This window comes from Elgaria multicarinata, chromosome 12 (assembly GCF_023053635.1).
Source record: "Elgaria multicarinata webbii isolate HBS135686 ecotype San Diego chromosome 12, rElgMul1.1.pri, whole genome shotgun sequence".
NCBI lineage: Eukaryota > Metazoa > Chordata > Lepidosauria > Squamata > Anguidae > Elgaria > Elgaria multicarinata.
The window spans coordinates 19,740,680-19,754,276 of NC_086182.1; the positions used below are offsets into that span (position 1 = coordinate 19,740,680).

The 13,597-nt window shown below is 45.5% G+C and overlaps 1 protein-coding gene across 1 annotated transcript; it reads left to right on the forward strand.

Moving 5' to 3' along the window:
* The first annotated feature begins 5,411 nt into the window (after nucleotides 1-5,411).
* On the forward strand, nucleotides 5,412-13,273 carry PGAM2 (phosphoglycerate mutase 2). Its single transcript, XM_063139589.1, has 3 exons — nucleotides 5,412-5,928; nucleotides 9,453-9,633; nucleotides 13,062-13,273. Exons 1-3 carry the CDS (start codon nucleotides 5,515-5,517, stop codon nucleotides 13,229-13,231), a joined length of 765 nt encoding a protein of 254 aa, XP_062995659.1. The 5' UTR covers nucleotides 5,412-5,514; the 3' UTR covers nucleotides 13,232-13,273.
* The last annotated feature ends 324 nt before the right edge of the window (nucleotides 13,274-13,597 follow it).

The following is a 13,597-nucleotide window of genomic DNA, read 5'->3' on the forward strand; positions in this document are numbered from 1 at the left end:
ATTTTATATACATCTAAACTAGGAAAGCACTAATCTTAGTGGAAAGGAGGGATAAAAACATTTAAATAAATAAATATCAGTGGTGGAGTACAAGATCCAGATGAGCAGAAGATCCAGGTTTAATTCCTGGCATTCCTGTTAAAAGGGATCTGGTAGCAGGTATGTGAAAGAGCTTGAGAGCTAACATTACTGGATATCGTAGGTAGCTTGCTATTTTCCAAGGAATGATCTAAATGCCCTTGCATTATTAAACCCAAGCAGGGTTCCCTTTGGCCCCCATGCAAGCTGCTCTGAACTTCCCGAAGGAGGAGCACAGTATAAAGCTAATAAATAAATAAAAATGTCAACATGAAATCTTGCTGTGCTTTAGCTAGAACTAATTTATATTGCAGTGTCTCAGAGAAGCGAAAAGAGCCTTTGTAATGTACAGGAGGAATGAACAGACAGCAAAGATAGAACAGGCATATTCTGCACTTCACCCATTTTATTTAGCCAGCACCACAAGTTTCCATGTTGACATTTTTTATTATTATTATTTACATTTGCCATCAAATGTAAATTTGTTGTTCCTTTGCCCCACGCTTTGCTCTTACTGTGGTAACTTTCCAGAGTCTGGCTTTGAAGGCTGAAATTTTCCAGGCTTCCTCTTCGCACATTTCACCTTTGTTTTCATTTCTGCTGTGAGGTTTTGTACCAGTTCTTACCCGTCCTTCCCTAAGGTGCAGGGAAAACAAAAAAGAATTCAATTCTACGCAGAGCAGGGGGGGAATCAGAACCTCAGATCAGATTGTTTCAACCGAACTTAGAGCCAAACTACACGTTATGTGGGAGAAGTGTGATTGATCTCAATTTGTTTTTAACTGAAATGCCTCTGGAGGCTTCCACCGTTCAGAGCAGGGGGATGGAATAGTTCTCTTTTCCCCTTGTGTTGTTTCTGTAGGGCAAACAGCAGGGCTAGGGGGAGAATTACAATACGGAAAATGGTGCAGACTCTGCCCCACACCACCACTACTCTGAACAAATTGGTTACCCTCTGGATTTCAGTTTGTTATAAAAATAATAATAGGAGATTAATCACCTCCTGTGTAACGTGATTTGGCCCTTCGAGTATTTAAGCCTACCCCCCTCCCCAGTAGCTATTGTGTTGGGTCTCTTTTTAAGCTTTACAATTATAGAGTATATTAAAAATTGTGACTAGGATTTCCAGCTTTTCCCCTCCCATTCGTTTTTAGGTTTATGACAAATAGAGCTTCAGCTAGTGAAACTTGTGAGGAAAGCTACACATGTTAGATATCTGCCTGTCACAGAGTTGTTCAGAACATGGGGCCTGTACCTGGAACAAAGGTTGTACATTGGCAACCTAGTAACAATAATTGTATACGTTTCTATAGGGTGTAGGCAAGGGAAGGCTTATGAGGGTCTTGTCCTCTGAGGGACATTCCAGGCCCTTCCCTTGAGTGATTTAAACACACACACACACACACACACACACACACACACACACACACACACACTCTTCCATTTATTTCTGGAGATATGAGGAAAAGGTTATGCAGGGAGGATTCTTATCCAATTGCCAACTAAAACGTCTCTAATGTTTTGAGGCCCATGAGTGCAAACGCTGTGAGATAACTGGCAAGCACTTGGCCCTTATTTTTATAAAAGTTTTAATACATTTTATTTTATTTATATGTAATGCAATTAAATGACATTAAACCTATTAGGATACCTGTATTTTTGTTCTGGTTGTCTTGCAGTGATTCTCAACCCCATTAGTCCTCCCACAACCACAACGTTTCTGGCTTCAGGGTTTTGATTGCTCAAGGCATTTCACAGCCATTATCTTGGACTCTTTATTTAGTGCCCCACCTAAAAGTAATCTCCAGCTTTGCTAAGATAAAAGTCTGCTGCGTTTCCCTTTACTTCTGTTGGGTGTGTTTCAATTGGGGCTGAGACAGCATCGAATAACTACTAGATTTTATATATAATATATATATTAGCCATGATTGCTTCTTTGCCCCAGTAGCCCTTGGTGCAAATGAAATCTGTCAACACATAGCAGAGACTCATCTCAGTTTAATCTACATGAGGGTTTCTCAAACTTTCTATCCTCAGGGCCCCTTTGAGGGAACTGAAAAATGACCACTCACAAAATGGTAGTGTAGGAGCGGAGCTGGTCACAAAATGGCAGCAGAGATGCAGTTTGACAATATCAACTGGCAGTTACTGATAATTTTGTATTGGTATCTAATCTATCTTTGGAAATGGTTAAAAAAAAAATCCTTGGAGCAGGGAGTTGTATAACTTATTGCTTGTGGGAGGGCTTGTGGTCTGAAAAGCGACCAACAACTATTTTAAAATATTTATTTATTTATTTATTTAGAATATATACCGCTCCCCATTGAAAAATTTCGGAGCGGTGTACAAGGTAAAATGAAAATAAAAACAGAATAAAAACAGTTAAAACAAAATTTAAAAGAAGCAATAACAGTAATCCAAGGCTGCAAGTTAGAGAAAGGCTTCTTGGAATAAAGATGTTTTCAGGAGGCGCCGAAAGGAGTACAAGGTTGGCGCCTGCCTGACCTCCAGAGGCAGGGAATTCCACAGGAGGGGGGCCACCACGCTGAAGGCTCTTCCCCTGGTGGATTCCAATCGGAGGATGGATCTAGGTGGAACCACCAGGAGCAGGTCCTCAGATGACCTCAGTGACCAGGCAGGTTGGTAAGGGAGAAGGCGCTCTCTCAGGTATCCTGGTCCCAAGTTGTTTAGGGCTTTGTACACAAGTACAAGAACCTTCAACCTGGCCCGGTAGCGAATAGGCAGCCAGTGCAGTTCCCTCAGCAGAGGAGTTACATGCTGGAAAGGGGCAGCTCCAGACAACAGCCGAGCTGCAGCATTCTGCACTAGCTCCAGCTTCCGGAGCAGCTTCAAGGGCAGCCCCACATAGAGCACGTTGCAGTAATCCAATCTTGGGGTTACCAATGCCTCAAGTCAGCTTTCCTCAAATTAAGTACAAACATGGGGCTGTTTTTATTGTGTTTTTTTTAAAAATAATTACTCTTGATTTTAACAGTTTTATGTGTTTATTGTTGTACATTGATTTGAGAAGGCTTCTGCCCTGAAAGTTAGACAAATATTTTAAATAAATATAAATTAATGATACTGAGTCAGGCCATTGATCAACACTGACTGTCAGCAGCTTTACAGTGTTTCAGGCAGGGTTTTTACGAGCCCTACCTGGAGATATGGAGGATTGAACCTGGGACCGTTACATCAGGAATGTGCAACCCCAGCCTTAAATGTAGCCTACCACCAAATTTGTCACTGTGTTGGCAGCGGCAAAACAATTCTCAGTTTGCCACCGAATTTTGGCAGCAAACCACGAGAGCGGCCTAAAAAGGCCAAATTTGGCTCTAAAGCCTTTGTTTAAAGCTACATTTGGCCCTTTTAGGCCACCCACTTCACTCTGCTGGAGGAGGGCTGGGCTCCATTGCAATCCTTGATGATTGTGATGGAACATAATGGAGGAGGCCAGTCTCTTGGGAATGTCTATGGCCAAGCCTTGTTGCTCATTTGCATGCTGGAATATGATTGGCTAAAAGAAATCAGTAGCAGACACCGAACTGAACAGATCAGTAGCAATTTATCACAAGCAAATTGGCCTTAACATCATTGGTGCAAAGTCACTTCCAGAATTTGTTACAAGAGCCACCTCAGGGTTTGAATATGGACTCCCACGAATACTTTTATTGCAAGTTTGTACAAGTCCGATCATATCCAACTGATGCCATTAGGTCAGGATTTGATATTTATTGTAATTATTGGAATATTGTGGGAATATTTGGATATTTATTGGATACTATCTGGAAAATTGGTTATATTAAATGATTTTTTAAAGAGAAATGAAATGTGCATGACCACTCAGTACATTAGCCCTTCCGTCTCCCTCATCCAGGATCAGCCCTACCATTAGGCAGCGTGAAGCAGTTACCTTAGGCAGCAGATACTTGGTGGCAGCGAGGTGTTAGTTGTCAGAGCTATGTGCCACAGAGATCCCCAAGTTAACCTGCTGTCCTCAGATGTGGTGGAGGACACATTATCAGCATCATTTTGTCCTTTGCCTTGGTCAGCAAAATGTCTTGGACTGGCCCTGGTTCTGACAGAGTGAGTCCCTCATCGAACTGCAGTTTTTCCCTCATCTTCTGTACCCCTGAGGCATACAGTCTCCAGGAATGCCACATTTCTACTCCTACAAGAAGCGGGTATGCTGAGGAGCCTAAAGGCAAGTATCCTTCCACTCCCAATTCCCACACAACCCAAGAAGGTTTGAAGTGAAAATATAGACCTGGTCTAACACATGCCACAGAGGTAATAGAATCATGAGGGGAACAAAGTGATCTGTATCACTTCAGACTGCAGATGAGGGTGCCATTTTTAATGCTCTCCCCATGAGGGTGGAACACTTCCCTGCAAGTAAAAAGCAAGCACATCAGGGAAAAGGCTAGTGAACTAGGTTTCTACTTACAGATATATCTATTTCCGCTGTGGGAAAGCTGGGAAAATATTTGCCACTTTCATTCAAAAGCAGTGCAGTCTATTCTACTATATCAGAGTTTGCCCTCTTAGTCTGCTGTATGTGTAGACCAGGACATGTATTTTCAACTTATTGTGAGAAACTGCAACTAATAATTGAAAATATATTGGGAGGAGGCGGGATAATCTATGACTGATACTAGGAACGATGCTGCGCATGTACTATTCTCTTGACTTGGGTTATAAGTTGATAGCAAAAGGACCTTGCCTAAAAGGTCTCCCATTGTTTCACAGTCATGGCTCTGCTTATTTTGAAGGATTGCTCTGCGTGAGCAGAGGAGTGGGTGGCTGATAGAGTGCCCCACGCTCCACCCCTCAAAGCCTCTGCCTTCCAACACCAACTCCTGTATACCTCCCTCAATGGCCTTGCTGAGCTTGCTCCGCCCCTGAGCCCTTTGGTTCCCATCTCTCTCCAAAAAGGAGCAGCAGCAACATGCGAATTCAGTACAAGTCTCTGTATTTGTCCTTGGGCATGTTAGAGCCCAGAAGGTAAGCAGCAATGTGAAAACAGGAGGTTGCTTTCTCCCCTCTGCTCCGAGAGGAGCCGGGACTCCTGCAGTGTAATTCCTTGTCCGCACCCCCCCCCACCTCCACAGATAAAAGGTCACAGCAATGCCAAGCCTCAGGCTATTTCTGGCCTAGATGAGAGGGGAAGCTTCCTTGTTACTATATTTTGCCAGTAGGCCTTAGCCAGAAGCCCATGCTCTCCCGGTCTTCGTGAATGGCTGCCCGCCACTGTCCATCTTCTCTGAAGAGGGAACAGATTGGTCAGGAGGGTTAAAGTGTGTGGGGGGATGAGCAGTATAAAAGGTGACGGCATCACCATTCTGGGTGTGGGTGGCTCAGGGCAGGACTTGAGCTTGTGTTTCTGCGCTAGCCCCTTGCTGAAGCACACGGTTTGCTTTCCTTTCCACCAGAGCAATGCCGACCCACCGGCTCGTGATCGTGAGGCATGGCGAGAGCACCTGGAACCAGGAGAACCGTTTCTGCGGCTGGTTCGACGCCGAGCTGAGCGAGAAGGGGAGCGAGGAAGCCAAGCGAGGGGCCCAGGCTGTCAAGGATGCGGGCTATGAGTTCGACATCTGCTACACCTCGGTGCTGAAGCGGGCCATCCGCACCCTCTGGTACATTATGGATGGCATCGACCAGATGTGGCTGCCTGTGGTGCGCACCTGGCGCCTGAACGAGCGCCACTACGGAGGCCTGACGGGCCTCAACAAGGCTGAGACCGCGGCCAAGCACGGGGAGGAGCAGGTCAAGATCTGGAGGCGCTCCTTTGACATACCACCACCACCCATGGATGAAAAGCATCCTTACTATCAAGTCATCAGCAAGGTTAGTGCCGGTGCATACTTGGGCAGGGAAATGGTTACTCAGTCTGGTAGAGAGGTAGTGTGGGGTAGTGGTTAGAGCACTGTTCTGTACTGCCAGGCCTGAGGCTCTTGATCACTTCAAGTGTGGCTCCCCACCTCTCTCTTTCATTCATTTTCTCTTTATTTTGCAGTTGCTGCTCACTCTCAGCAGGGGCTCTCTTGATTTACCTCGTTATTTGTTTTAGAGGTGTGTCAGCTCCTGTGATCTGGGCTACCAGGAGAGGGTTCAGGGGTGGGGAGTCAGGAAACCTGCCATTCCTCAGCTGTAAAGTAGCTGAGGGGCCTCCAGTCTGATGCACAGCACCACTGCTGTACTGTTTAAGGAAGACAAGAGTGCCCCCATGGCCAGTGAAACACACACACACACACACACACACACACACAGACACTGGCCTCAATGGTGGTGCTTGGAGCAAAAGTGGCTCCTTCTTGAAAAACATTGAAGATCAGTGGGTTAAACTGCAGCATGGGTGGGCAGATTCAGGCTTGCAGGATCTACTTTGTATTTAGTAGAACCCCAAGTTCTATCAAACAGAGCCTAGGTGCAAAATAATGGAGCGGCTAGGCAGATATACCAGGGTGCTCTGAGCACATGCTCAGCCCAGGAATTTATGATCAGTAGCAGAAGAAGCTCTTTCACACAAAAATCCACTCCTGGTTTTCCCCCAAGCGTTCTTTTTCAACAATCTGATTTAGGGGCTTGGGGAGAATTTTTAGTTGTTGCTCTTTTTAGACACTTATGAGTTGGAAATTGTGTCAATCTACTACAAATCACACAGAGATCTACCAGAAGATCCCAGTCTACTTTCTGTCAGTTAGAGACCTGGATTCAAATTCCTGCTCAGCCTGTCTTAGCCTACCTCACAGGGTGCTTGTGAAAATATAATGGGGGGCGTGGAAGGAGAGCCGTGCATGCTATCTTGAATTCCTTGGAGTAAAGGCAGGAGATAAACGTAATTAAATAGATCTGCCAGCCAAATGGTTTTTGACAGTTCAGGATATTTAAGGATATGCTAGGAGATGCCAAGATGGGTTTTAGAGTGCAGAGGGCCCTGGTAGTATTGATCCATTTTGAAAGCTAGGGTGATACATGGCCCAAATGGAGATGAAGTATTGTGTCGTAATCTCAAAGACTACACAAACAGTAGCAGAAGGCAGAAGTGGGCAAGAGCCTGTAACTGCCTGGTTTTAGCCCAGTTTCTTTGGCTTGACAGTTACAACAGGAGAAAGCTGCCTTACCTTTTATTCAACAACACAAAGAAAAGGTATTTCTTCCAGTGGGCTGGAATCTGTGTAGAGAAGGTCTGACCTACTGGCCCTCATGGCCTTGGGAGTAAATTCTGTGACTGGTGGAATGCCTTCCGTGGTTCTGCAGCCAAGGTGTTCTGGCTGGCTAGGGTGCTCTTCCAGAGAACAGAGTTTGGCCTCTCTGAGAGAAGGCCCACCTGTGGAATGTGTCTGGTTAAAAAAAGCCAAAGAGCCTGAGGATTTTCCTGTTTGCTGTATGGAGCCCATGAAAACTAGTCCAAAGGAGTAGGCAGATTTCTCTCTCTGTTGCTCCCTTATTTCTCTCCTTGCTCCCATTGGAACAAACCAAAGGTGCCAACTTTGGGTCATATGCAAAAGATCTATTGATTGGAACTTTCTTTCCTCCTCGTCAAGCACCCCACCAATTTGCTGCTGCTTCCATTCAAAAGCAGTATTATGTTCCATTTATGAAGCCACCATCTACCTACTAGGGACATTACTGTTATCTAACTCAGTATTGTCTACTCTGACAAGCAGAAACTTTCCAAGTCCTCAGGCAAACATCATTGCCAGCTCTTGTTACTCAAAATTCACAGAACCATGGAGTTGGAAGGGATCGTCAAGGCCATCCAGTCCAATCCCCTGCTCAGTTCTGGCCTTTCAGCTCTACTCCTGCACAAAATTATAGCCCCTCCCCTTTTACTTTAATTCTGCAGGCCACCATTTTCAAGCACTGGTTGGCTGACCAGCATAGCTCTCAGAAATGATCCATGGTGATCTGAAAGGGTACTGGAGCTTTTCTTATGTAGGAATGAGCGCCTGTTGCCTCTTCCTTCACTCCCTTCTGGCAGTTGTGTTCACATCATAGCTGTTAGGGGTCTCCTTTCCAATGGTGGTGTTTCCATTTTTGGCTAAACATGATGGCAAGGAATCTTATATTCCAGATCTCTACATCAATGGTAGGCAGACTTTAGGCTTGTGAGATCTACTACTTTTTCTCCCCACTAGAACCCTGATATATGCCAACTTGGAGCCAGATGCAAAATAGTGACTCAGAAAGTCAGACATAGAATTGCAGAACAAGATGCTTCTGAGCATATGCTCGGTCCAGTGACTTCTTTTCAGTGCCAGAACTGGAGCTTCCGAACAAATCCGTTTACATGCAAACTTATTCCTGTTTGCCCACAGGCTTTTTTATTTCAGCAGCCTAATTTAGGAGTAGGGAAAAGGCTTTTCATTGTTGCTATTGTTAAGCCACTGGAGTTGGAAACCCTTGCTGATCTACTGCAAATCACTTGGAGATCCATTAGTACATCCCTATGTACTTTCTGCCCACACCTAGTTTACAGTCATCATTTTAACAGGCCTGAGAATGGATCCAGACATCTGGGAACTACATGGCAGCCCTCTTATTGCAGGGCACCTGTAACTGTCGAGAGAAAAAGAGAGACTTTGACCACATGGTCAACCCCCAGCATTTCTATCCAATCCATCCTCTTCCTGAGATTTTCAAGCAGCCAAGGAGAAATGGGATTAACTACATGATTGGAGATTACAGGCTACTAATTCCATATGTGGTTAAAGATACTTGATGAAATGCTTTTAAATGGCTGCCTTATAGCTTCTGGTTATATGACTCCAACCTAAGCCAACTATGGGTAGAACATAAGAAACTGTCTTACTTGCAATTTCAGCAGAACTAGAATCCTTTTATTGACCCAAGATGTCTGTTTGCTTATTTTATTTAATAAACCAATATTAAATATACCAAATATGAAGTATAAAAATCCATTATATACAATACATACAGTTTTCATTATCAACTATTCAAATACTGTAATTCATAATAAACTTGGGGTGGGGGGATACCAGCCATTGTACTACAACATGTCACAAATAGAATCTACTTTCTCATAAATCCATCAGAATTTACCTCTCCTCAATCTCTCTCCTGCCCTCTCTGTGTGTGTATAAAGACATTTCTACAATATGCTATATTTTCAGGTGCCATTCTGAAATAGCGGGAGCACAGTCTCTCTTCCAATAATTTGTAATACATATTTTGGCTGCCACCAGTAGATTAATAACTGATGGACCTATAATGTTAGGCAGACAGAAGCACATTTCTTCTCCCAGCCTCATTGATTCACTGCCAAACATCTGAGGTTGGCCCCAAACTGATAAGCCTTTACCCTCTGCATGCTTAATCCTTGTCGTATTTTTCTTTGCCCCATCTAGGAACGGCGCTATGCTGGTCTGAAGTCTGGGGAGCTACCTACTTGTGAGAGCCTCAAGGACACCATTGCCCGCGCCCTGCCCTTCTGGAATGACGAGATTGCACCCCAGATCAAAGCTGGCAAGAGGGTACTTATTGCTGCCCATGGCAACAGCCTCCGGGGGATTGTCAAGCACTTGGAAGGTAAGGGCCACCTTTTGCATCATCTGCCAAGCTGCCATGAGCATATTCATCTTTTTAAAAAAATAATAATAATTCTCATCCCACATGTCTTGTACCTTGCATGGGGCATGTTGCCTGATTCATGAGGAAAAGCTGCCAAACCCACCTCCATTTGTTTGGTTTCTAACTACTTACATGAAGGATTCCGTAATCACACATTGCAAGGACAGAGGTTGACCCTGCATTCAAAGTTCAGCCTCTCTAGAAATCTCTGCTTCCTTTGAAAATATCGTCGTCGTCGTCGTCGTCGTCAAGTTTCTAGCCTTCAGTACTATAAAGATAGACGTTATAGTAGATAAATATGAGGGGGCTGCATCTGAGAGGGTCTGAGCAGTGATCTGCAGAGCTCTTTACTACTTTCCATGTTTGACCAGAAGCAACATTTATCATGCAAAATAAGCAGGAGGGGTTTTTTTGCAATTGGATAGATTTGCATCATTTATACAGTTCATAGAATTCAGCCCTTGCTATCACAGAATTTGGGTTAGTATAGTAGTGAGTTATATATATTTTAAAAATGTAGTGAAGGGATGGAGAATTCTCCCCCCCCCCCCCCAGATGTTGTCAGACTGCAATTCCCATCATCTCTGATCTTTGGCCTGGCTGCCTGGGACTGATGGAACTTGGAGCCCAACAACATCTGGCAGGTGCCAGGTTGGAGAAGCCTGAAGTAGGGTCTTCTGCAAAGGTGCTAGCAACATAGGGAGCTCTCTTTATATAGAATCAGCACATTGGTCCATCTAGCTCAGCATTGTCTCCACCAGCCTTCCCCAGCCTGATGCCCTGCAGATGTTATGGACCACATCTCCCATCATCCCTGATCATTGGCTATGCTGGGTGGGGCTGATAGGAGTTAAATCACCTGGAGAGCACTAGGTTGGAGAAGTCAAGTCTACACGGACTGGCAGTGCTCCCCAAAGCTCCAGACAGTCTTTCTCATCTGTACTTGGTGGTGGATTGAATCTGGGTCCTTTTGCAGGAAAATCAGGTGTTTTGCCACTGAGCAACAGCCTCTCCCCTGCTCCGGGGCAGGGATACAGCTCTGCTCCTGCCACCCATTTTACACAGCATTCAGTTCTTTCAGCTCCACAGACTGACCTAGCTGGGATGCTTGCAGAGGCCAAGAAGACGGCTGGGTCCTGGCCGTCCTGAAGAACCCTATCACTTACAGGTGACCTTTAGCCAGGCAGAGTGCCAGGCCGGTGGCTTCCCAGCTATGCACCCGTACTTCTTCCTACTGGAACCTCTGTGGCTTCTGTCTGCCTCCTCGAAAAGTCCCAAGCCGTCTGCAGCATTTTCTGCAGGAAGCATTCCTAAGGAGCACAGGACATCTTTGTGAGACCGATTTCACTGGTTGAGAAGTGATTACCCCAGCCTTCCCCAACCTGGAACCCTCTAGATATGTTGGACTACATCCCTAGCATGACCAAGGTGGGGATTGTAGTCCAACACATCTAGAAGCGTGTCCAACTAAGGTCTCTTGCCACTTCACTGCTCCCACCCCACCCCACCTTGATGGTCTACCTGCTGTTTTTGCTGCTGTTGCTGCCGCTCACACTCCTGTGTGCTCTCCTCCCTCCCTGTTTGGCTGGCCTCTCTCTCACTCGCTTGGCCAACCAGCTTAGCTGGTAACACGCCCCTGCCATCCTGGCCGCTGCACCGGCCTTGTGTCCCACCTATCACAAGAGGTCCGGAGAACTCCTGCAAGAAGTCGGCCAGGGTCAGCCTCTCACGATAGCTCATAGGAACCCTGCGGGCAGCTGAGGCACGAGGCAGAAGTGACTGGGAATACAGAAGCAAGCATCAAACAGTTACCTGAGCAAGTGAGTGGTAGGCCGGGCGAGTGGGCAGGCGGCTGTTGAAGCTGCAGCCACCCATGATAGGAAGCAGCACTGGGCCCTCCTGGCAAGGTGGGATGAGAAGGTGAGTGCTATTCTCTGCTATTTCCTGCTCTGCTGCCTGATGCCGGCACGTGACCCCCACATAATGGTAGGGCTGGCCCTGTCTGGAGGGCATCAGGTTAGGGAAGGCTGCTCTACATACACATTTTCTTTATTCAGACTTTCAGCTGTCACGGGCCTGAGCTGCTCTTGACCAAGCCTGAATCTTCAACAGCTGATAAAAAGAGCCGAGTGCTCTTTGACATGCAGGCTGCTGAAGGTTGTGTTGCTATTTCCAGTCTGGAGTCGCATTACAAGACTTAAGAGTGGGGGAGGTCTTGCTCCCAGGCTTGGCTACTGCTATCTCGCTCTTAGGCCCTGCCTTTGCACCCACCGCTTCCCCTCCCCACCAAGATTCTGTTTCCTTAACCTCTGCAAATGCGCCCTATCCCTAAAGGTCACGGGCAATCCAAGGAGCCGTCTCACAGTTCGAGAGGAAGAGAACACAGCTGACATAGGTCAAGCGAGCTCACTCCAGCTCTCTCAGAGCTTCCACAGTGCCCTCTGCCGGTAGCTGCTTGGACTGCCTTCCTGGAACACTTCATAGCTTAGCGATTCCCATGGAGATAGGAATATGTCGCTTGTGTTTGCTGCACAGTCAGTGTGTAACTTGCGGTGAAAGGAACACACATACTTCATTATAAACATTGCCCTGAACACTTTTCACTAGACTGGATCTCTGCGTAGGACATTTAGAAAGAGAAATATCTTTCAGAGGGCTAACTCTATTAGTCTGTTGCAAAGATTTAAAAAATGAGGCTTGTGGTACATTTACGACTGACAGATTTATTAGGCTGGGTTGGGCGTAACATGTAACCATGATTTAGGACAACATGAACAAACCTTGAGCTTGTGGGCTCTCATCTCCCTTTCATTCATCTGACACGGCTGTAAAACGGAGATCGGTAGCATCCATTTCCAGGTTTAAACTAACTATGGTGGGTCATTATATGCAACAAGTAAAAACGGTGATTAGTTTAAACTATGGTTTATTGAAACAAGGCAAGATCAAGCTGTGGTTTCTGATCCTTGTTTGTTCCAATAAAATTGGATTCTATGCAGGTGAGTGAGCGGGCTGGCAGAGGAAGAGGGATGGATCTCTCCATTCTTCCTGCTTGGTTCCATGCTAACTGTAAAGGAAGGTAAATCTCTTCCTGCACAACCAGCAAGGAAACACAGTGGACTGGAGATGGATCACTCCATCCCTCTTCCACCAATCTACTCGGTAGAAGTCTTATTTTTAAACTTGTTTTCTTATTGCCTAGTAGCCTCCATTTCCACACCATCCACAGAGAAGGGGGTTTCACCTTCTCCACAGCCAGCGTGGAAATGCCTCCTAGCAGGCTAATGAAAAACATTGTAGGCGAGTAACTTTTGTGGGCTTATTTACAAGGCTGGCTGTGAGAACAAGCAGAGGGAGATCTGACCTGCTTCATTGTCATCACACAGGGATGTCTGATGCAGCTATCATGGAACTCAACCTCCCAACTGGGATTCCCATTGTGTATGAATTGGATGACAACCTGAAACCTACAAAGCCCATGCAGTTCCTGGGTGATGAAGAGACCGTGCGGAAGGCCATGGAGGCCGTGGCAGCCCAGGGCAAGGTTAAAAAGTGAGAGGAAGAAGGAAGAGCTGTTGGTGAAATAAACATTTGAAAACCCCACTTGGTGTGAATGAGATCTGTCCCTTTGGGAGCACTGAAGAATAATAGAAGCCAAAGTTAAGGAAAACATATACTTCTGTGCAGGCTGTATTGTAACAGTGTAACAATAACAATTATAAGAATGTAAACATGTTAACTTAATATATAAAATCTAATTCTTCCATATAGCCTGTTCCACTAATATTAAGTACTTGGACACTCTAATGAATGACTTCATTGATATACCTACTACACAAGCTCTTTACACATGGCATACTGAATTTCCCTTAAGTATACTCTTAAAATGGCTTCTTTCAGGCAAAATAACCACTAATAACAC

What these genes read in the sequence shown, in the direction of transcription:
- PGAM2 (XM_063139589.1), top strand. Translation starts at nt 5,515, where the DNA reads ATGCCGACCCACCGGCTCGTGATCGTGAGGCATGGCGAGAGCACCTGG. An exon ending in ACTATCAAGTCATCAGCAAG is followed by an intron (nt 5,929 to 9,452) that starts GTTAGTGCCGGT and finishes TGCCCCATCTAG; the next exon opens with GAACGGCGCTATGCTGGTCT. An exon ending in GATTGTCAAGCACTTGGAAG is followed by an intron (nt 9,634 to 13,061) that starts GTAAGGGCCACC and finishes GTCATCACACAG; the next exon opens with GGATGTCTGATGCAGCTATC.